At 39.8% G+C, this 23091-nt stretch overlaps 2 protein-coding genes across 4 annotated transcripts in view; one reads left to right on the top strand and one right to left on the bottom strand.

Annotated features, from left to right (window-relative positions):
* Positions 1-21321, bottom strand: part of LOC122664506 (CWF19-like protein 2) — a 54561-nt gene extending 33240 nt beyond the window's left edge. For 2 of the 3 annotated variants that reach the window (XM_043860359.1, XM_043860353.1), the window contains exons 1-5: positions 21317-21321; positions 16638-16641; positions 13737-13797; positions 13127-13613; positions 12899-13044 (exon numbers count right to left, since the gene is read on the bottom strand). In XM_043860359.1, coding sequence (XP_043716294.1) covers positions 12899-13044; positions 13127-13613; positions 13737-13781 — 678 coding nt within the window. In that variant the 5' untranslated portion in view covers positions 13782-13797; positions 16638-16641; positions 21317-21321. The remainder of the gene's footprint in view (positions 1-12898; positions 13045-13126; positions 13614-13736; positions 13798-16637; positions 16642-21316) is intronic. The other variant, XM_043860364.1, reaches the window with a different exon arrangement.
* On the top strand, positions 18741-22541 carry LOC122664497 (myosin-binding protein 1-like). The gene is made up of 3 exons (XM_043860341.1): positions 18741-19018; positions 19396-20680; positions 20802-22541. Exons 2-3 carry the CDS (start codon positions 19531-19533, stop codon positions 22331-22333), a joined length of 2682 nt encoding a protein of 893 aa, XP_043716276.1. The 5' UTR covers positions 18741-19018; positions 19396-19530; the 3' UTR covers positions 22334-22541.
* The last annotated feature ends 550 nt before the right edge of the window (positions 22542-23091 follow it).

The raw sequence follows: 23091 nt of genomic DNA, 5'->3' as shown, positions 1-23091 counted from the left end.
TTGAGCTGGGCAGAAATTAGGGTTTTGGGTTTTGATTTGAGATGGGGGGGAAATTAGGGTTTCAGTGGTTGGGATGGGCAGCAAGGGAGGTCGAGTTCTCCTTATGGGCAGGGGGTGTTGTGGTTCAAATTTGATGAAGTTTGATGGCTGGTTAGGTCTGTAGGGAATTTTGGGTATAAGAAAACTGAAAATAACAAAGAGGAAAACTAGGGTTGAGGTTGTAGAAGATTAGAAGAAGGATGGGGATGTCTCAAACTTACTGTATTGAAAGATTACTCTTGGCAGCAGCTTGTTTGAGGATGAAACTTGAATACAAATTGAATCTTTGAACTTGAACTTGAATAAAAATCAGATCTTGAACTTGAAAGTAGAACTTGAGAGGAACCACTCGTGTTTCACACCGCAGAGTGTCGATTGGATCAAACACCAATCCCACCAACAAACCACCTGGCCTTGACACCGGAAGGTGTCGATTGGATCACACACCAATCCCACCAACTTTGATCACACACACAAAGCAGATCTTCAATAGAAGAAAGGTTGCAGCAGCTTGCAAGAGCAGATTTCATAAAACAGTGAGGCAAAAAGGAGCCCCACGGGCCACGGTTTGCCTTTATTTATAATGGCCAAAGGCCTAAATTCCTATGCAGCCTAGGAATAGGAAATCCCTAATCCTAGGCTGAGTCTAAATACAAACACTCCCTCTCTAAAACTCGTGTAGAGGTGTGTACCCTAAAATAAAACTTACGTTAAGAAGACTATATCCTAAAAGAATATTCTAAAATCACTTAAATTGGACCAGTGGTTCAACCAGTTCAATTTAAACACTAAAACATGAAAATAAACTAAATATAGGGCTAAATGGCTAATCGTGTATGCAACTTACGTACCCCAAATTTAGGCCCATAAAAGTGGCCTATTACGTAGAAAACCCATGGGACCAAAGGCCCAACATGTCTATAACACAGCCCTAGACTTATTTCTAGGGAAAGAAACCCAATTTGGTGATAAACCTGCATCACCTCCCCCTCCCCCAAAAAAAAAAAAATCCAAAGGAAGTCTAAAAATACCCACTTAGTGATGCAATTCAGAAGTACAGAAGAGGAAGAATTGTAGACCAAGGCTATCGGTTTGGTCAGACTGGATCACAACCTGATCCAATCGATTGGATGACTTTAAGTGTGCAGATTCAATAAATCTGGCCGGGTCTTGACTGAACTCTAATTGGAACCCCAATCTGCCCATTAATTCTGCAGAACTTGAGCTATACAACTGATGCAGTACCAAGTGCCCATACCCGAAGGAAGAAGAAGAAAAAGAAACAGCCCTGAAATTAGGGCTTAGTTTGGAGCCATAGCTTAGGTTTACATTTAGTAGGTTCTATACTTAGTTGTATTTCAGCTTATTTGTGAACTTAAATTGAACCGGTTCAAACCATGGTTCAATTTAAGTAATTTAATTAAGTGTCTTTTGTTTTAAGTTATAGGGGTAAATAAGTCTTTTAACCTTTTAAAATTTTAAGTTGTTTTAATTAGGTCCCCCCCTCCACGATTTAAGTGAGGGAAGAGTTTAAATTGTATTAGGATTTGGCCTATGGCCTTTCATTATAAAAGTTAAATCGTGGGAGGCTCCCCCACACGTTTTTTAATTAAAAAAAAGGGGGTAAATTACACAGCGACCCCCTGAGTTTTGCCCTAAATACAGGACAACCCCCTGTATTTTGAAAATATACACCTAGCACCCCTGAGTTTAGGGTACTTGTTACACTCAGCCCCCATCCGTTAGAGCATTCCCATTAGTTGCTAATGTGTTGACCTTTGATGCCTTAAAATGACAAATATAATTTTGCCTTTAGGTAAGCCTAAACTTCATACCCCCTTCACTTCCCCTGTTACTCGAAGTTACCTGCGGCAGAGAGGCCGCAGTAGGAAGGCAAAACGACTGAGGGGGTCATGTTTGGGTGCAGCGCATGGTATAAAATCTCGCGATATATCGCTGATATATCGCTATATTTCGTGAATCTCGACATGTCCGAGATACGAAACACTTCCGAAACAAAAAAATACAATATCTCGTCGATATATCGTGATATATCGACGATATATGGTGGATCACACGATATATCGCGAAATCTCACGATATATCGCGAGATATTGTAAAAGTGACAAATAGTGTCACACTAAGGGCCATTCACTATTTCTTCAAGCTCGATCTCTCCCCCGGATGAACCATATAGCCAAGAAAAACCATGAACCAGAATAGAAGAGCTTGCCCCACCCTGGTATAAAATCTCGCCATATTTCGTGAATCTCGACATGCCCGAGATACGAAACACTTCCGAAACAAAAAAATACAATATCTCGTCGATATATCGTGGATCTCACGATATATCGCAAAATCTCACGATATATCGCGAGATATTGTAAAAGTGACAAATAGTGTCACACTAAGGCCCATTTTATTCCATATTTCACAGCACTTGGTCGACATTTCGACCAAGAGCTGCTGAAAATCAAATTTTCTCTCTTCTTCCTCATTTTTTGCTTTTCTTCCTCCCTTCCAAGCCTCATCCAAGCATTGTTGAAGCTCCTTGTCGCCGGGAAGACGTCGGAGGGTCATCTAAGCTCATCATCCAAGCCTATTTTCATTATTTAAGGTAAATTCTATTTCTCTAAAACTATTTTTTTAAAAAACTTTGTACAAATGTTGTTGGATGTTGATGATATTAATATATGTTAGACACCTGGAGGCCGATCTACAAACACTCACGGTGTTGAAATTTTTTCCCATATGTATTTTTTTTTTTTTTCTGGTTTTAAAAATTCATTTTCCTACAACTAAAATAGGAAATAATTAGGGGTAATATAACTTAGATGGTAATGAATTAAATATATGTTAGACACCAATGGCCGATCTACGGCTTCACAGTATCGGATTTATTTTTCTGCACTTAAATAATTCTTTTAATTTTCGAAAATTAAGAAAAATATATAAAAAATTAAAAAAACAGAAATAAATAAGGAAAAATATGAGTTTTAAGTTTAAAAAATAATGAAAAAATATGAAAGTTATTTCTATATGTTTTGAGATGCATTACATGTATATTATGTTTACTAATTTTTGGTTTTGTTGTGTTAAGTCAATACTTATATTAACATTATATATAAAAAATTGGTTTTAATTATGTGAAAAATATAAGGGTTAGGGGAAAAATATTAAATAACTATACAAGTGTATTAGTAATCTAAAAGTGTCAATTGAAGTGCTTCTACATTAAGTTTTTTAATTATTTGTGTTACTTACATTGCAGTAAACAAGTATCATTATGGCGGATCGTGATAGACAACGTGCGAAGGGCAAGCAAAAGGTGGGGGAAAGTAGTCAACAAAGGGGGCGGAGGGAACAAAGAGAACAGAGGGAACAAGAGAGACCAGCCAGCCAAAGATAGGGGTGACATTGCATGGTTACATGGTACTCCCATTGATGGGGATAAGAGAAAATCTATATGTAACTATTGTCACATGCAATTTATGGGAGGTGGGTCCAAGAGATTTAAACAACATCTCGACTGGAGGATCTAAAGATGTTGTAGGTTGTCATATGGTCCCTCATCAAGTAGCCAGGAGATTGGTGATAGTTTGAGGGGAAGAAAGAAGAGGAAGGCCGACAAGCAAAGGATAAGAGAACAACTTGAGGATACAGGAGGAGTTCGATGGGAGGAGGAAGACGATACAATGATGATGATGATGATGACATTGCAGCACTGATGACATACAAACAAAGATAGGAGGCTAGGGATTTTAGGCGGATCTGTTTCAAGAAGTAGAGTAAGTTTTCAAGATGATCAACAGAGACAAAGAGTAGGGGGTAGTGGAGGTGCGGCGCTTCGGGAGGTCCTAGAACTTTGAATCTTTTAAAAGATCACAAAGTGTGAGGGCAGCCCCAACACCTCTACCAAGATGCCAGACCACCATCAACATCCGATCCTAAATTGCATAAGAAGAAAGGAAGCAATCAACCCTAATCAAAGGAGCATGGAAGGGGATGAAGGTATTGGTTAAAGAATCACTAGCTAAGTGGATGCTATACCATACCATCCCAAAGAACATCGCACAAGGCCCCCATTATGCTACCATGATAGATACCATTGCAGAGGCTGGCCCAGGATTCAAGGGCCCCACCCCATATGAGGTAATGAATGTTTATCTACCTCAATAAAAGAGTGAGATTGATGAGTACATTAGTGAGATGAGGAATATGTGGGAGACATATGGGGTGACTATAATGGCAGATGGATGGACTGGGCCTACAAGAAAATCCATCATCAATTTCATGGTTTATTGTGATGGGAGGGCAATGTTCCTCAAATCTGTGGATGCATCCAAAGAGATAAATGATGCAAAATATATTTACATATTGTTAAAGGAAGTAGTGGAAAAAAATGTGGGTATTGAGAATGTTGTCCAAATTGTAACGGACAATGGAAGTAACTTCAAGCTGGCCGGTGAGAAGATGATGAACAATAGTAAGTACCAGCTCTTCTGGACTCCTTGTGCAGCCCATTGCATTGACTTAATGCTAAAAGATATGGGAAAGTTAAAGTTGGTGAAGACTGTGGTTGAAAGTGCAAGACAAGTCACCAACTTTGTATACAACCACTCCTATGCACTCAATCTATTGAGGGAAAAATGTGGGGGTGACTTGGTTAGGCCTGGCATCACAAGATTTGCCACCAACTACATTGCTCTCAAAAGCATTGAGACAAAGAAGGCCGGGCTGAGAAGCATGTTTGCTTCTGAGGAGTGGTTTGAATGGAAGGGTTCTAAGACTGCAAATGGGAGGGAAGCACAAACAACGATGTCATCTGAGGACTTCTGGACCAAACTAAGCAAAGTGGTGAAAGTTTTAGAGCCAGTAGTTAAAGTTCTACATGTTGCTGACTCCGCTCTGAAGGGCCCAACCATGCCAGTCCTATATGCTGCAATAGACTTGATGAAAGATAGTGTCCATAGTGTGGCTCCTCGCAGTAGCAAACACTTCTTAGATATCATAAATGCTCATTGGGAGAATCAACTTATGCATCCACCGCATAAGGTCAGTGAATAAATTTGTTTTATGTTTACTAATTCATAGTATTATTATTTACTAATTACCTATGCATTTGACAATACCTCTATTCTATATGTCATATTTCAAGATACTACTTGAACCCTAAGTATCAATATAACAATAGGCTTGGGTTGGAAACTCAACTTATTGATGTGAAACAAATAGTGAAGAAGTTGGAGCCGATGGTGCACTCAAGCAATTTGCAACAATGAAGTGAGTTCATTTGAAAACTCAACTTATTGATGCTTTCAAATAAGTTGTGAAGAAGTACTTACTAATTTTCCACATGGGTGTAGATCAAGGTATTTAGGGATGCATTGGGAAGTTTTGGAACTGAGGCTGCGATACAAGGCAGAGCACTTGGTGATGCTGGTAATTCTTTTAAGTTTTAAATTACATATGTATTGAAATTTGAAAGTTGATAGTTGAAACAACATTTGACACATGTCTTTTTTGTTGTAAACTTGTAATGCAGCTGAATGGTGGGTGTTGTATGGGGAATCGGCTGAAAACTTAAGAAGAATAGCAATTGAAGTCCTTGCCCAAACATGTTCTGCATCTGGTTGTGAGAAGAACTTGAGTACCTTTGCACTCATCCACTCCAAGAGGCGCAACAGATTGGGGTCTCAACGTTTATCTGGCATGGTGTATGTGCACTACAACTTGAGGCTGAAACTGCAACACATACGCATGGGACGTGAGGGACAGAGGGGCACCATTGATCTAGCTGACATCTTTCAAGTTGACTCAAACGATGAGGACCCTATTGTGGATTGGGTGAGGGATAGAGGTAAGCCGGTGTTGGATGAGGAGGGAGGTAGGCCCGACCCCATGATAGCTTATGAGATTGGTCTGATGTGGACGAGTATATGGTCGACGAGGGTCGATACATGCAAGGGAAGCCTCACCATACCATTCCACCCTCGGTGGCAATGTTATTGATGATGAAGACTGGTCTAAGTCCTCAAATGATGATGATGGTGATGATGGTGATCTTGGTGGTGGTGATGGTGATCTTGGTGGTGGTAATCTGGTGGTGGTGATGTTGGTGGTGGTGATGCTGGTGAAGAATTTGACGGCATGCGAGAGCGTTGTGGTAGGCCAGGAGGCCCAGGATACGGCACCTGTAGAGCCACTCCGATTCACTGGAGAGACACAGTTTGATCATGCCACACAAGATACGAACCACGGAGCACGTGCCCCCGTACCCCCACTCTCGAGAGGCCCCCTACATACATACAACAGGAAGCGTAGGGGTCGACAAACACAGTTGCAACCTAATCACATGGACATTGATAACCTATCTAGCTCTGTTGGTGGTTTGAGTATGGATGATAGGGAGGGAGGACCGACTGGACATTGGCGTGCCCCATCTTTTGACGCACATGCTACTCCATTGGCATCGGATTATGGTGCATCACAACCTTACGGTGGATATGGATATGGATCATCATCATATGGGCAGTTTAGTGGGGTAGGTGACTATGACTACCAGTCCCAGTCCCAGGGACATACTGGATCATCTTTTGTAGATAACATATTTGCATACCCTAGCGGACCTAGCTACCAACCTCACCAGCCATACATGCAGCCAATGCCATCGCCTCTTGCGTCGGCGCCAACATCATATCACAGTGGATCATCTTCTTCACGGACTGGATCGATTGGTAACCCTAGTTTATATCCTAGGATAGGTTACCTACAGTATGTTGATGATTCCATTTACGTGACACTTGTGGATAACTACACTCGTTTCTTCTCCGATTCTATACCGTGGTCCACATATGTTCTTCAAACAGAGAGCAATGGACGTCGACTCCAGCGAGGCATGAGTGGGATTGATCCAGGGAGGCACAGCAACTACTATTAGCAGTTTAGCACTTGTAATTTGTAACTTAAGTTGTGATTTCATTAATCTATATGTATTTAACTATTTATATATTAGGGTCGGCGACCGTATGTCAATCAAGGGTGCAAGCCCAAAACACCAATTTGAATTCACATTTTTACAATTTTATGGTTTAAATGTGTTTATTAAGCTTAAATAAGGCTGTCCATGAAGTTTCAGGCCTAGATATGGCCAAATACCCCCCGAGATGGACCCCCGAAATATTGCAGAAAAAATGCAATATTTCGGGCATATTTCGCGATATCTCGAATATTTCGGATATCTCGGTAGGCCTAAGATACCGATATATCGCGAGATATAGTACTATGGCGCAGCGGCAATAGGAGGCAGTGACCAGGGGGTCGTGTTTGAGTGCAACGGCGGCAGTGCAGGAGACAGGGAGTCGTTGCGGTGAGGCGCAGTGACAATGGGAGTTGCGGCGGTAGGCAGTAACAGAGGGCAGCGACCAGGGGGTCATGAGAAGGCACAACAGTCAAGGATTTGGGTAAACAGAAGGAAGAAGTCTCTGCTGGAATCATGGCAGCAACCACACTTTGATCACTCCCTTCAGAGCTGCAACATCTTCAATAGCTCTCCAAGAGTATAACAGAATCGAAACAAGGAGCGCATGAGAAAGACTCACAAGAAAGAGAAGAAATGGAAATTGGAAGCTTATCAGATGGTTTCCGATTTATCCACTTCATCTGGCACAGGGGGAACTGAGAAGAGAAAGAAACGGATCAATAGGTAATGATGTCGGCTGGGATTCCTAAGGAAATAGAAAAAAATCAAAAGGGGAGATAGTACAGCCATGCTATTGGGGATTTTAAAGAAAGAAATGGGTTTTGGTTAGGAGAAGGAAAGAGAGAATGGAGGAACAAAACAGAAGAGAGAAATGCTTATGGGGTTTCGGTGGTGATGGGGTAAAGATTTAACAGATGGAGGAAGAAGAGAAATAAATAAGGGAGGAGAAGGTTCGGTGATGCAGTCACAGTACAGCCATGCTATTGGAAATTTTAAAGAAAGAAATGGGTTTTGGTTAGGGGAAGGAAAGACAGAATGGAGGAACAAAACGGAAGAGAGAAATGCTTATGGGGTTTTGGCAATGGTGGGGTAAAGATTTAACAGATGGAGGAAGAAGAGAAATAAAGAAGGGAAGAGAAGGTTTGGTGATGCAGTCACAGAGGAGAGGGTTTCATGGATGAGGTCGGCGGTCACTGTCAGGGTTAAAGGATAAACGAAGAATAAAATAAAATAAAGTAGAAGAATAAGAAGAAGAAGAGGAAGAAGAATGGGAGACCAGGTGTGGAGAAGAAGCCGTAGAAGCAATAGATTTCTTCCTCGGCTCAGGCGAAGGAGGAGAAGAAGCCATAGAATAGGGTTATTTTAATAAGGGTTAGAAAGAATAGGGTGGTTTTAATTGAAGGGCAAAACTGTCATTTATATTTTCTGCTTAACACCATCCACTTAAGGGTGTCGGGTGTATATTTTCAAAACACAGGGGGTTGCCCTGGATTAAGGGCAAACAGGGGGTCGCAGTGTAATTTACCCCAAAAAAAATCGTATTGCTGCCTTTGTTGTTGTTGCTGCTCCTTGAGAGTGTACATCCTTATGGTTCTATCAAGGTGGAAAGGGTAGGTGGATCTCCTACCACTCCTTACGCCGTGACGGCTGGGAGGGTTCCTAAGATTGAAGGTGGTTCTATCGTTCTCTGCTGTCCAAGCTTGCTGCCAGTGGATTCTACTGTAAGTTTGAGACCCAATTCTGTTTCTAACCCTCTACTTCCCCCCCAATCGATTCCCCTTTGTTTTTGTTTGATTTTCATAAACCCTAATCACCCTTAACCCTGTTCAGCACTAACCCCTCGTCAGAATTTCATCAGATTTGGATCACAGCATCCCCAACACTTCCCCTCCACTCGATTCAGATCTGAACCACTTTCCCCCATCCAAAACCCTAATCTCCATTAAACGCCATTGAAACCTAAGAACCTAAAATCTGCCCAGACCTAACCAGCCATTATAAACCTCCAATATTTGGATCGAACATCCCCCTCCCTACTTGGAAAACTCAATGTCTCAATCCCAACCCTAGCCCTAAACTCCCATTTAAAACCCTAATTTCAACGTAAATTCTAAAACCCGAAACCCTAACCCTAACCCTAATTTTCTGAAATTCAATTTTGTTAATTAAACATCATTCAACCTACATTAATAGCTTCCCCTAGGCCTGCCCATTAATACCAGATAAGATTCATCCCCATATTCATAAATCTAACCCTCATTCTTCCCTAATTCCCCAGTTCTGTCCATTTGAAACAGCAGCCCCTCTTAGATCCTGTTGCTTGGCCTCTAGTAGGATCCTTCTCCTATCTAGAGCTACATTAACAACTCCCAGTAGGATTACTTGATATCTGGGAATCAGTCCATCAGACTCGGACCAAACTTGACAGGATTGCTTATCCAGTTAAGACAAGACTTCGAGAAGAATCTGAACATAATCAGACAGGTCCTTATTGAGACATTCAATTTCTCTTGAATCTGGGTTTTATCCCTTACCTGCGATTTTGGTTTCACTTGGATTTATTAAACCCTATTCCTTAGGTGATTAGAATCCCATTACTTAGTAGCATGAGTGACCACCTTAAATTTGTCTATCATCATATAAAATACAAGTCAATGTATTCCATATGATGTTTCTGATTTAGCTGATCTATTTCCAAATGATTAGCAATCTAGCATCTCCTATCCCTTTTTCATAGCTGCATAAACATCCCATAATCATCCAAAATAAAAAGCGGGTCAATTAGCCAATGCTGGAGTTAGATGTGTTTCCTCAATAGATAGCAGTATATGTACAAACCTCAATCCATAACAGTAATAAGTTTTAGACTATGCATGATGTGCATAGTCTAAAACTTAAAGACAATGCATAACATTAAACATTAGAGGCTCTGCAGACCGCTGCTGCTTGAGAATTTCTGGGCTAAGACGAAGGCCACAGAAATCATCAAAAGAGAGCAGATCAATCTGAGAGGTGACGGACATTGCAAAGGAATCATAGTCATCACTGAGGCCACGAAGAACACTGAGAATGATGTCGGACTCAGAGACGGGGTGGGCAGCAGCTGCCGGATTATCAACCAGGTCTTTAACGCGCTGAAGATAATCAGTGATAGGTAGAGTCCCTCTCTTGATCTGAGAAAGTTGGTATTTCAATTGCATAATTTGAACTTGAATCTAGGAGGAGTAAACACGAGACAGAGCAGTCCAAGCAGCATAGGAAGAGGAGAGGCCAATGATATTTGCGAGAGCATGTTCAGATAAAGAGGAGATGATCCAGCTGAGTATGATTTCATCTTGGCGGCGCCATATTGTATAAGCAGGGTCAAGCGGAGAAGAGGAAGCCGAGACAATGGTAGTGGTGGTGATGGTGAGGTGTTGTGGCGGGCAAGGAAAGCTTCCATCGACGTAGCCATAGAGATCGTGAGCATTCAGAAGCGGGATGAACAGCGATTTCCAGACTTCGTAATTGGTGCGGTCAAGCTTGATTGGTAAGAGAGCAACTATATTCGTCAGGGAGACAAAAGGAGAGGACGCTGGCAGCAAGGTGGTGGTGAAGGAGGAGGAAGAAGACATTACTGGGTTGCTTGACGTTAGTTGAAGGCTCTCGATACCAAGTGATAACAGAAGGTTTGGATTAATCGATCTCCCATATCTGACGATGGGTTTACTGTTTGTAGTATAATGAGTTTGAAAATGGTTACAAGAGATTACAAATGATGAGTGTTGATTACAAGAGATAAGAGTTTCTCAGCTGTTTAACAACTTGAGAGCGAGAACTCTAGATGACGTGTTTGACTGAGTCTTGAGTTTAGCCATGTCATCTTGGGTAACGGACTGATGATCCGTAATAAAATGCATGATGTGCATCCCTTGTCTTCAAAGTTAAATATTATAAGAGTCAGAAATTGGAGTAGCCAAAACACACAGATCTTGGGGTGCTTGGCTTCATAAAACAGGTAGTAATCCATTCCTCCCTCCCTCCCTCCTCCCCCCCCAACCAAAAAAATAAAAAGCCAAGATAAGCGTTGATTACAAGAGATAAGAGTTTCTCAGCTGTTTAACAGCTTGAGAGCGAGAACTCTAGATGACGTGTTTGACTGAGTCTTGAGTTTAGCCATGTCATCTTGGGTAACAGACTGATGATCCGTAATCTAATGCATGATGTGCATCCCTTGTCTTCAAAGTAGCCAAAACACACGGATCTTGGGGTGCTTGGCTTTATAAAACAGGTAATAATCCATTCCTCCCTCCCTCCCCCCCCCCCCCCCCCCAAAAAAAAAAAAAAAAAGCCAAAAGGAAGTCCAAATATACCCACTTAGTAATGTGAATGACCACCTTAAATTTGTCTAATGTCTATCATCATATTAAATTCAAGTCAATGTATTTCATATGTTGTTTCTGATTTCTAAAGTTAAATGTCCCCAGTCTAGCTGATCTTCTCCCAAATGGTTGGTGATCTACCATCTCCTATCCTTTTTCATAGTGATATGAAAATTCCATAATCATCTAAAATAAATAGTGAATCAATTAGCCAATGCTGGAATTAAATGTGTTTCCTCAATTAGCCGGCAGTACATGTATTAACTTCAAACCATAATATTAATCACTATTAAATACAACTCAATGTATTTCATATGTTGTTTTCGATTTCCAAAAGTAACTGTCCCCATTCTAGCTGATCTTCTCCCAAATGGTTGGTCATCTACCATCTCCTATCCTTTTTCACAGTGAAATGAAAATTCCATAATCACCCAAATATCGGATCAATTAGTCAATGCTGGAATTAAATGTGTTTCCTCAATTAACTGGCAGTATATGTATGAACTTCAAACCATAACATTAATCACTAAGGGCCCATTTGTTTGCCGGATAAAAGTGGGATAGGCAAAAAGGGGTGGGAAAAGTGTACTATTTCCCCACAAAATACCAAGGATGTGTGTGTTTGGATACATGGGGTGGAAAACTTCCAGACAAGCTTATTAAATGCTTCTATTTTTGTCTGGTGAGGTGGCACCCCTCTTTTTCCCACTTCATTCACTTTCAAAGTCCTACCAAAATTAGTAGGACCTTGGCACTATTCATGGAAAAATTACTTTTGAGTCTATCTCTCTCCTCTTCCTATTTCCTTTCTTTCCCATGGAATCCCACCCCATGTCCATTTCCTATCTCTCCCACTAAATCCCACGCCACTACAAAATGCATATTCCTATTTCCTTTCTTTCCCATGGAATCCCACCCCATGTCCATTTCCTATCTCCCCCACTAAATCCCACGCCACTACAAAATGCATATTCCATTATTTCCTTTCCTTTCCTTTCCTTTCCTTTCCTTTCCTTGTCAACCCAACCCACAACATGTGGGACCCACCCTTACAAGTTTCCCACTCCTTTTTATCCGGCAAACAAACGAGGCCTAAAACACTTTCAGATTGTGAACAGCCCAAGAATTGAATACTTTGAACATGCATCTCAGTTCAATGCACCAAAAAGGAAATAGAGAGAATAGAAAAACCATTTCATAGACTACATTTTATCCTCTGAAAATAATGGGGACATGGGGTAGAGTAACTGAAATACTGAACAATATAAGAAAGAAAAAATGGAGAAGCTCCTGGTAGAGGACATATATTTTTCAGTGCCCGGTGACTTGATGGTTAATTTCTCTTTCCCTGACCATGGTAAATTACTAATTCAATTGAATTCAAAACAGAAAAGTCTGCACGAAACAACTATTTGAAGTAAATACTTTCTAATACTTCGGCTGAATTGTATAGAACATGTTATTGCAGTTTCTAAATTAAAGAGAATTCATAAACTTCTGTCAAATAAGGACATACCTCTTCGACCTTGGGCTCCTCTGTCTGATCATTAGCATGTGTAGACATTTTCTCTGTTATTTGTACAGGTTTAACCATCCAATCTAGTCCCATCTCTTTCCTTGCTAGTTCCTTTTTGTCTATAGAAGGAGAATTTTTGTCATCATCTACAAACGAGAAAAAGGGCATATAGTCAAAACCTGAAATCAAGCTAGTCAACACCCACACTAGCAACCAAATAAGAAATACCTGACAAGTCCTCTCCAATAGCTTTTTTATCTTTTTTTTTCTTAGTCTTCTCACTTCCATATTTCCCCCTTTCCTTCTTGGATTTTTCTTTACCATCAGAAGAATCATTAACACCTTCACTTTCAGATCTAAAATCTGGTTTCCCTGATGAATAACCTTTTCTACTTCTTTTCGACCTCTTCTTGGCTCTATCACTCACTTCATCGGATGAACTCCCATTATCATATGTCATCTTCTTTTTTCTGCTCTTCTGATGTTTCCTCTTATCATAATCAGAACCACTCTCGCTTCCACTTCCAGACAGAGAAGAGGAATGTTCATCTGAGGAATACCAATGCTTCTTCCTACTAGAACTTCTACTAAGTTTTTCAATCTCCTCATCATCAGAACTACAATAAAGAGAGCTCTTTTTCCTCTGATGTCTTTCCTTCCTATTTCCAGATTTCTTTATGTTCACAGAAGAAACCAATGCCTCGTCTGGTTCTACCTAGAACACAAACAACCAATGTCAAACACAAAACAAATCCACTTACCAGAAAAGCAAATAAAGGATAGAATTCAAAAGGCAATAAACAAATTGAGAGAACATGTAAATCTAAAAATGTCTTACTACATTAACCTGATCCCGAGGTATGTACTTGACTCCAGCAAACATGTTTTCTTCTTTTGGTCTATGTAATAGGTATGTACTTCACCTAATAAACAAATAATAACATGCAGACAATGGTTTTTATCAAAATGAAGCCTTGCAACTGAAATAAACACAATAAAATAGCTGAAGGAACAAACAGAAGCACATGCTGATTCATAACAAACACTCCCTTGCTGATTCTTATATAGTGACAATTTCTATAACATGGACAAAAGACGTCACAAATCTACGATAAAGTTCTATAACAGTAATAGAAACATGTGAAATTTGCTTAATGGAAAATGTCTGATTAGATGCCTAGTGGCCAACTTTGTAGACAAAAATCGAAAATACTACTTTCTTGCACAGCCAACTTGACATTATTTAAAACCAAAAAGACCATTGAAGGATAGAATTGCAAAATAAGTCTCCAAAGCCCATAACAAACTGGCTAAGTTTGTGCTCTTATTTGCTCATTCATTTAGTTTTCTCAGCCAACCAAACCTTAACACCAACATAAATGCCAGACCTGTGATACCAACCTCTGTTTCTAATGATACACCTGATTAATAACTTCAAAATTGTAACTCTGGCATTTCTTTTAAAAGGAGGAAAAAGAAAGTACCTTAAATCTATCGACAATTAAAGCAGCAGAAGAAATAGCAGAAAGCCCAGCAGGATCACCAAACAAACAAACGCTCGAGAGCAACAATTGCTGCTGAATAAACCCTAGTTCAAGAATTTAACTCGATTGACAATTAAAGCTACCAAGTGGTAATTAATAAAACACATCAGAGTCCTGAGTCCTGAGTCCTGACGGCACATAGCTTCTAAAGTCTCCTTATACTAGCAATCTCGATAGCTCCAACAAAGATGATAAGGTTCCTCAGAAAGGGCAAGATTTGGTACCACTGCAAGGCTTTCGAAGTCTTGGAGACACAGAAAAAGAAGGGCTTCTGCAATTGGAAGGTACTGGGGTCCTGTCACAGAGAAAAGTAAGGGCCTCAATAGTTTTGGTGGTGTCGGAGTCTCAAAGGAAGGGATACCGCTGCAAACAGAGGGGTATACCACTGCAAGGGTGTGGGATATGGAGAAGAGGAAGAGAAAGCCGGCATAATGAGTTAAGGGAGGGTTACAAAGGCTGAGATTAGAAGAGGGACGAGGGACGAGGGGCGAACGAAGGAAGTCGGGAATTGGGAAGAAGCGTGGGTTTTGTTCATGGTTTCAAAAATCGGAAACGTATCAGATTAATCAGCCGATTCGTATCGGAATCGGCTTAACCGATCTGGCCAATTGACACAAATTCTTGCTGATTTCTGTTATTTTTGGCCGATTCTGATTGATTCCAACCATTACAATCAGTACCCGATTCAATTACCCTTTTTTTTTTAACAATAAATACAATGTAGGAAAGGAGGGTATACTCTATAACCTTATGCAAATACAAATGAATAAGGATAACTCACATTCGGCATTGCCATCAGTACGAACTCCATAAACACAACTAAGGAAATTAAGACTATGTTTAGCCCTTGCGGGTCCTCCACGGCAAATCAGATTGACTCTCGGGAACGGCAATTGAACGGGAACAGATACGTACGGCAATTAAACGGACTAGACAGCAATAATACTTTAAAAAAAATCTGGTGTAATAAAATGCATACGGCAATAATATGATATGTGTTTAATACGGCCACTCTATAAGCAAAAATACGGGCATATATTCACTATTCACTATTCACTATGTAACAGACATTCACCACCTAATAAACAAAATAATAGCATATACACAATGATTTTAGTGTGTGGTTCTTTTAAATCTTTAACCAAAATCAGAAACGATCGTCACATCTCCAAGATAATTGAAGCATTGAGGAACCAGAATTTTCTATCATTCTATGTTCTCAACTTGTGTTACTTCCACTAATTACAGCCTTAATCAGAGAGCTAAACTTAAATATTCAGATTAACATTCAATATACTTTTAAAAAAAAAAGGCAAATCGAACCAATGCAAGTACACCTTTATTCTGGGTTAAAGTGGGTAGTTCTTTTAGAATCTTTGTCCTGTAGCATAGCTTAGCAGGGTTATTTGTTCTATATAAATCTTCAAATCTGCAATAACCATTTCCAAATCTCTAAAGCAATGGTGCTTGATTTGAGCATAATTGATTAAAAATTAGTCAAAACACTCAGGCCACCACCACCTATTCCCATTACTTAAGCTTCAAATACTTCCAAAACGGAAAGCTATTTTCAGATTGAATAACTTATTGGGTTTGAAATGATGATCAGAACTTGGGTTCTTTCATTAATTCACATCTGGGTTTCGAATTGAAAAATACAAAAGATGTTATATTGACTAACACAACAATGGAACCAAGAGAAAAAAAGACGGGGGTTGAGGAGTAAAGAAATAAGAGGCGGCAGAAAGACATGGTCACATGAGACCACAAAAAAAAAACCACAAAGGGCTTAACATTCAATAATGCTATTTACATTCACAGCAGATAGTATAACTTACAGGAGCGAGAGGAGGAGAAAGGGGCAAAAAATGGAAGAGGAACAGAGCTTGTCCGCCACTCCACCACTGCAATTAACCTTGAACAGAGACGGAGTATAGGAAGGGAGCATGGGCTAGGGGGTATTGAACCTTAAATGAAGTCTCGCCGGACGCCGTTAAACGGAGACGGAGACGAAGCAGGTGATCGAGCAGCACCGCAGCAGACGACTAGGGTTCGAAGAGTGAACAGACCAGAGCTTTTTCCCCTTTTTGCGAACTGAAGGGGTTTTGCGTGTTTTCTCACTTTACCTTTAGTTTTTTTTAGTTTTTTAACATATTATATGCGATTAGTGCGTATTTATACGGGTATAAAACGGCAACACTCAAAAAACGCGGTTTCTAATAAATATACGGATATATACAATAAAATACTTTTTTTTAATTAAACATTTGGATACACGTTTAATACACATATAATACATAAACTTACTAACTAAGCTCTAATCATGAGCTATAAACGATTTGTGCAGGAGCCAATGAAAACATGCATATTGACATCATGGATGTAGGATTTCTTCTTTTCATTGGGGAGGGATGGGGTAGGGTGCTCATTTCTCCCCCCTTTATGTCTAGGCGTTCATAGTACTCCCCCTCCATACAAAGTATTAGGATATTTGTGAAATATGTATATATGTCTCACCATTTTAGGACATTTGTCTTATATCTTTAATCATTGAGGTGGAAATGTCCGTTTAGCCATAAAAAGAAAAAGATATTTCCCAAAAATATTGAAAGTGATTTTTATACCTTCATGGATTGGTTGAAACTCTCTAAATTTTATTTTTTTTTTGGTGAAACTTTCTAAATTGATATGTGGTAATGTAACCCTGTCCAAAATACTTGAATGTCAATGCAACTATTACTTGTTTAATACTTGGGCCTCTCAAGAATGTATGTTTGGGGCTAAATGAATAAGAACAAGTATTTCCCATAATGAAAGATTGCAGAATATTTGTTTTCTTTTTTTAAAAAGATCCACACGGTCACTATGCAGTTTCCATCTCGCACGATGTTTTTAATTAAATTTTGTTATTTTGGAAATGTGAGCCCATAGGTGTGGCATGTAAATTCCTCCCTACATTGGCAACATGAGAAATCCCAAAAAAGATTCATAGAAGGTACATTAACAGCCTCTCTTTTTTATCTCTCTCCTCTTCACATCAAATGACCTCTCTACCCATATGTATATGAAAACGTTTCGTTGCTTCTCATTGATGCACTCCCCCTTAAAAAAATGCTCTCCCTTAGTATACAATTATACATAATGTAATAGGTTTTTCAATAGAACCCTAACACGATGCAGAAAAGTAAAGGAAAAACACAAACACAATCACACAATACACACAAGGATTTACGTGGTTCGACAAGATTGCCTACGTCCATGGTGAGATGAGATCTGTTTCACCATCAACGGAGAATAGGGTTACAATCGCTCATTCCTCACGTCTCTCTCAGATTTTTGTTACAGAGAAAGAACTTTTGTTATAGGTTTATAGTGAAACCCTATACATAAAGTTTACCGAAATACCCATATAGTCCATTTTGCGGCTTACGGAGGCTCAACACAACAATCCAGTCATTAGAAGTCAAGACACCAATCCTCAACAGTTTTCAACAAAGTAATATATTTTCTTATCACATCTTACCCCTCCCTTAAAAAAAAAAAAAAAAAAAAAAGAATACTAACAAGAGCATTGCCCCTATGCCTATACTAGACACAAAGGGGTGCAAAATGACTACTTGGCTATGCACGAAAGGCAGAAATCCTACCTCTATTAATGCTTCCATAAACGTTCCCATTGGCACCCACGGTGGCTCAGGAGACATTCTTTTAGGAACCCTCTCCTAAATAGAAATTTTTAGCAGCATTTTTTTGTTGAAATTGATTAAAGCAGGCAGCTTAAAACCTACTGCTAGACAAGTACTTTCCCCGGATTCCCGCAAAAAATCTTGCAGAAAATTATTAAAAAAATATATATATAAAATGAAAGACAATACAGATCTTGTGACATGCAGAGCATTTCCATGAAATCCACTCCCATCACCAAAACGGAGAAGAAGAAAAGAAGGAAAAAGGAGAGAGAAAGAAAGAAAGGCTCCAGGTAGGTATTGGTCAACTAAAATATATTTCAGTTGGCGTCAACGGTCAAGACTGTTCATAGACAGAGACGTCCCTGTAATTTTAATTTTATTTTTTCATATTATATTTCCCTTAATTTAATTGCCGTAACCCCATCATTCCTAGTCTTTTTGATCTTTCACATCATCATCTTCCGGATAACGTATATGATTCCCCCCTTAATTTCCCTTTTCAAATTATAGAATAGAACATTTCGCCCACTTCTCCATTATTTTCCTTCTAAAACAAATTTAATTGGAGTTACTGGAATCTCTTTTCTTTTTCTGAAATCGAATTAGTGTATACTTTTTGCCTTTCGGTCTTCGTCGGTATCTGTAGTTGCAACCGACTTTTATATTTTGTCGGTGTTTTCCCACTTTTCTTTTCGTAAGTTAGGTACAGATGTGTCATAAAAATTCAATTTTTCGGTTGGGCCATTCTGTTCCCCCTTTTTAAAAATTCGATTAATCGTGTGATTCAATTATATATGCTGCCACGAATAGGTAGAAATCGCCCATTTTGATTTTATGATCGGCTTCTGAGTTCAATCTTCTTTTGGTGCTGCTTATCGGATGATCAGGTTGCGGTTCCGAATTTTTCCCAATCCTGAATTCTGTTTTTAAGGTGTAACTTCCGATTCCAAGCTTATAGTTTGTAGTTCATTTTCTTTGGGAATCTGTAAGTGAGCTTATATTCTATTGCAGTTTACGGGTCTGTTTGTGAGTCTGTGTATGGTGGGGGGTGTTTGATCATTTTCTACAACTGGGTTCTTTCAAAATCTCTCCTGACATTACTTAATTGGCTTTATCCTTCTAGTATTTTTTTCGTCCCTGATCTGCTCTAGTATTGTTGGCCTTTTGCTGTTGTGTGTATTGCTTTGTTTTTCACATATAGGCCCCTCATCCATTCCCAGAAGCCTGCTTCTTTCCTTTGTCTTTGTTATTGTGATAGTCGCAGTTTTGAACCTGCTGCTGTATTTTGGACATTGTTGCCCGGGGGGATTGGAGTTTGTTTTCTTCTGGGCAATTGGTGTTCTCTTGGATTTGCCTATTTGGGGGCCTTGCTTGATTGCCACATTGATTGTGCTGGGGCATGGCTACAAGTGGGACTTCGTCTGTTAAAGTACATAGGTGTTCTAGAGGGTTCAGAACTGTTTTGGCTTCTGCTGTCCTAGAATGGTTGCTGATTTTTCTGTTATTCATTGATGCAATTTTTTCCTATCTGGTGACAAAATTTGCCCGGTGCTGGGAATTGCAAATCCCCTGCCTTTTATGCTCAAGGCTTGATCATGTCCTAGGTAACGAAAAACCGGGATTCTATAGAAATTTAATATGTGGTAACCATAAGTTGGAGATTTCATCATTGGTTCTTTGCCATATTCATGATAAGCTTGCCGATGTCCATGGAGTATGCGACGATTGCTTCTTCTCCTTTGCTACAGAGAACAAGTCCAATGCTGAAACATACAGGTTGTTGGTGGGGAAATTGGGAATGGATCCTGAACGTTGTGTTGATGAGGATCCACTTCTGAACAATCTTACTCATGATTCTTTTAGGACAAGGTCTTGTTCTTGTTGCAATAACCCATGTACAATGAGATTGTCGGCCGGTAGGTTTCTCCCGACCAGATTGATTGCACCTGAGGTTGGAGAACCTGATGTTCCTTCACTGGGTCCTACAGCAAATAACCATTTTCAATCACTAGGTGGCATGCAGAACAGAAGAGAGATGCCATCTGGGCAGGTGAGAGCTTCTCATCAAGAGAGTCGTGGCCGTGATCCTTTGTCTCATATAGGGTACACTGAGCTGAAGATTACATCTGATACGGAGTCGGAAGTCTCATTTTCTGACGACGATGATGCAAGTGCTCTGGCTTGTGAACCAGATGATCTCAAGGAAGATTTAATATCTCAATGTGTACAACTGGAGACTCATCCAGCTAGTCCAGAGATTTTACCTAAGAATGCATCAGGTGATTTGACCATAGAGAAGATGATCCATGAAGCTTCTACATCTGATCCTTCAGTGTTAATTTCTTCCATGCAACTTGAAGTAGATAAGCCCCATGATGTGACATCTTCTGCACCTGATGTCGCCATTGGACATGGCTTGGAGGAGCTTAACTGGCACCATGTTGACCAGAGAGTCAGCCCTTCTGCAACATGTGACCTTATCTCACTAGATGATGTTCCTGCATCAACCTGTGTGACTGAAGCCCCTATTGAAGTACTAGGAGACAACTGTAAATTCTCTCTCTCTCTCTCTCTCATGCACATCCCCCCCAACACACACAAACAGAAATACTTGCATGTGCAATTGTGTTTAACTTTTGACTGTTCTCTTGCATGAAATGGTTCTTGCAGTAGATGCTATGGGGACTTCTGATACTGGGCACACTTCCACCACAGAAAGTGGGGAAGTCTGTGAACCAGGAAGTGGTTCGATCACAACAACTGGATTGGATTTGAAAACAGACCAGGTTTCAAATGATCCTAGTCCACTAGTGCCCAATTCTCTTTCTGACGCATACAAATTGGTTGTTTTGGGCAAGGGAAGTCAAGCATCTGCCCTGCTTGCAGAACAACTTAGCGGGAAGGATAGTGCAAGAGTCAGTGAAGATCTGAAGCTGTTGCTGTCACAAGTATCTGCTGTTCGAGGGCTTGAGTTATCAGTGAATGATACGAGTCCCAAAATGCATGAAAATGGTGATGAATTAAAGATTTCTGATTCTTCCAGCTCTATTGGGGTGCAGATACTTCAAAAGAAGATCTCGCTCGAAAGAAATGAATCTGGGTTTGAGTCTTTGGATGGAAGCATTGTCAGCGAAATTGAAGGTGAAAGTGTGGTTGATCGGTTGAAACGACAGGTTGAGTATGACCGGAAATCAATGGGTGCTCTGTACAAAGAATTGGAGGAAGAAAGAAATGCTGCTGCTGTTGCTGCTAGTCAGGCACTGGCTATGATTACTAGGTTGCAAGAGGAAAAGGCAGCACTGCATACAGAAGCCTTGCAGTATTTACGAATGATGGAAGAACAAGCAGAGTATGATGTAGAAGCATTGCAAAAGGCAAATGATCTCCTGGATGAAAGGGAAAAAGACATACAAGATCTGGAAGCAGAGCTTGAATTTTACAGGGCAAAGTTCCCAGATGAATCAGTGTTGGATGAAGTAAGGGAGTCGACATGTGATTTGAGAGGAGTAGACAGGAGAGCGGAGTGTTTAGATCTAAGTGGCAGTGATGCTAATGCCAATACTCCTTATTACTCACTAAGGACTAGAGAATCTGAGAGCCGTAATAAACCTGAAGTAATTATTGATATGAACATTTCAAAAAGTTCAGTATTAGACTTTGAAGATGAAAGGTTATATATATCACAATGTTTGAAGAAGCTGGAAAAGAGGCTGCATCTATTTTCTAATAATGGGGTTTGTGTGGAATTGTCTAATGGTAGGTATTCCGATACCCATGGAAAAAATGATCTGGACGGAATTCATCAGAATGAGTCGGCTCAAGGAACTAGTCAGACAGCAGACAATGATTTTTCAGTGCAAAATGGTATGTTGCTAACTGAAGGAAACCCTCCTGCTGAAGAAAGACACAATACTCTAGATGGGAACCCACTTTGTGTTGATAAAGAAAATCATCATATTGATTGTGATAGACAGGACTCCACCATGGCTGGTGGAATGTATGTTTTGGATGCCATTGGAAATGAAGTTTCAGACCTGAATGAGAGGTTGGGGGCACTGGAGGCAGAAAGGAATTTTCTTGAGCATGCAATTAATTCTCTTAGGAATGGGGATGAAGGATTAAAATTTATTCGAGAGATAGCTCATCAACTCCGTGAGTTACGGAAAATAAGCATGAGAAGAAGAGAGAAAGCTATTGCTTGAATTTTTGTCATGTTGACCTGAAGGTAAATTTTGCTACTGTCTTTAGTTCTCTGTCATTGTCTTATCCATTTAGCTAACTATATGAGAATATCTTGTTACTTCATTCATTAATTTGATTTGAAATACCTGGAAAATTATGACAATCTAGTTTATACGTGTTCATTTGGAAGATCATACTTCAGCCTTTTCTGTGCATAATCAGTGCTGTTTTAACAGTGCCATTCGCAGTTTACTGCAAAACTAATTTCAACTCTTTTATATTATTGTTATTCTATTCTGTTCTTATGCTGTTCTAGTTTCTTCTCCACCAGTATAAAAACTTGTCTGTAATCATGTTGATTCTATCTGTCTCTTAGAACAGGGGTAAAGAAGAGGTTGATATCTGGACGGACTTCCTTTTTGCATATACTTCTATTAGAATGTTTTGCGTCTTTGATGCTGCTCTCTTTATGTTAAGTTACTTTGAAATCTTCCTGTTGAAGTGAAGGATGAAGGTAGGATGTCTGGTGCATATAAAAAAAAGCTGCCTGCTGGCAAAGCATATTGAACGAAATGGATGTTTTAAAATATTATTGGACATTCGTGCTTTTTTGAACTTTTTAAGCATTCAAGATAGAAAATGACCTTCGGTATTGGGAACTAGTTATTATCCTAGATTTACCAAGGAATCTTTAAGCAGCTGAGGATGCAGGAGGAAAATAGAATGATTGAATCCTGATACCATTTTCCAATGCCGTGTCAACAACTTCTACATGGAC

The sequence above is a fragment of the Telopea speciosissima genome, chromosome 1, assembly GCF_018873765.1.
Source record: "Telopea speciosissima isolate NSW1024214 ecotype Mountain lineage chromosome 1, Tspe_v1, whole genome shotgun sequence".
NCBI lineage: Eukaryota > Viridiplantae > Streptophyta > Magnoliopsida > Proteales > Proteaceae > Telopea > Telopea speciosissima.
Note: the sequence above shows the minus strand (reverse complement) of the source record. Positions and strands in the feature narration are given on the sequence as shown.

Bases quoted from the DNA above. Each gene is read 5' to 3' on its own strand.
- LOC122664497 (XM_043860341.1), top strand. From the start codon at position 19,531: ATGGCTACAAGTGGGACTTCGTCTGTTAAAGTACATAGGTGTTCTAGA. The intron at 20,681-20,801 runs GTAAATTCTCTC...TGGTTCTTGCAG, and splicing joins TGAAGTACTAGGAGACAACT to TAGATGCTATGGGGACTTCT.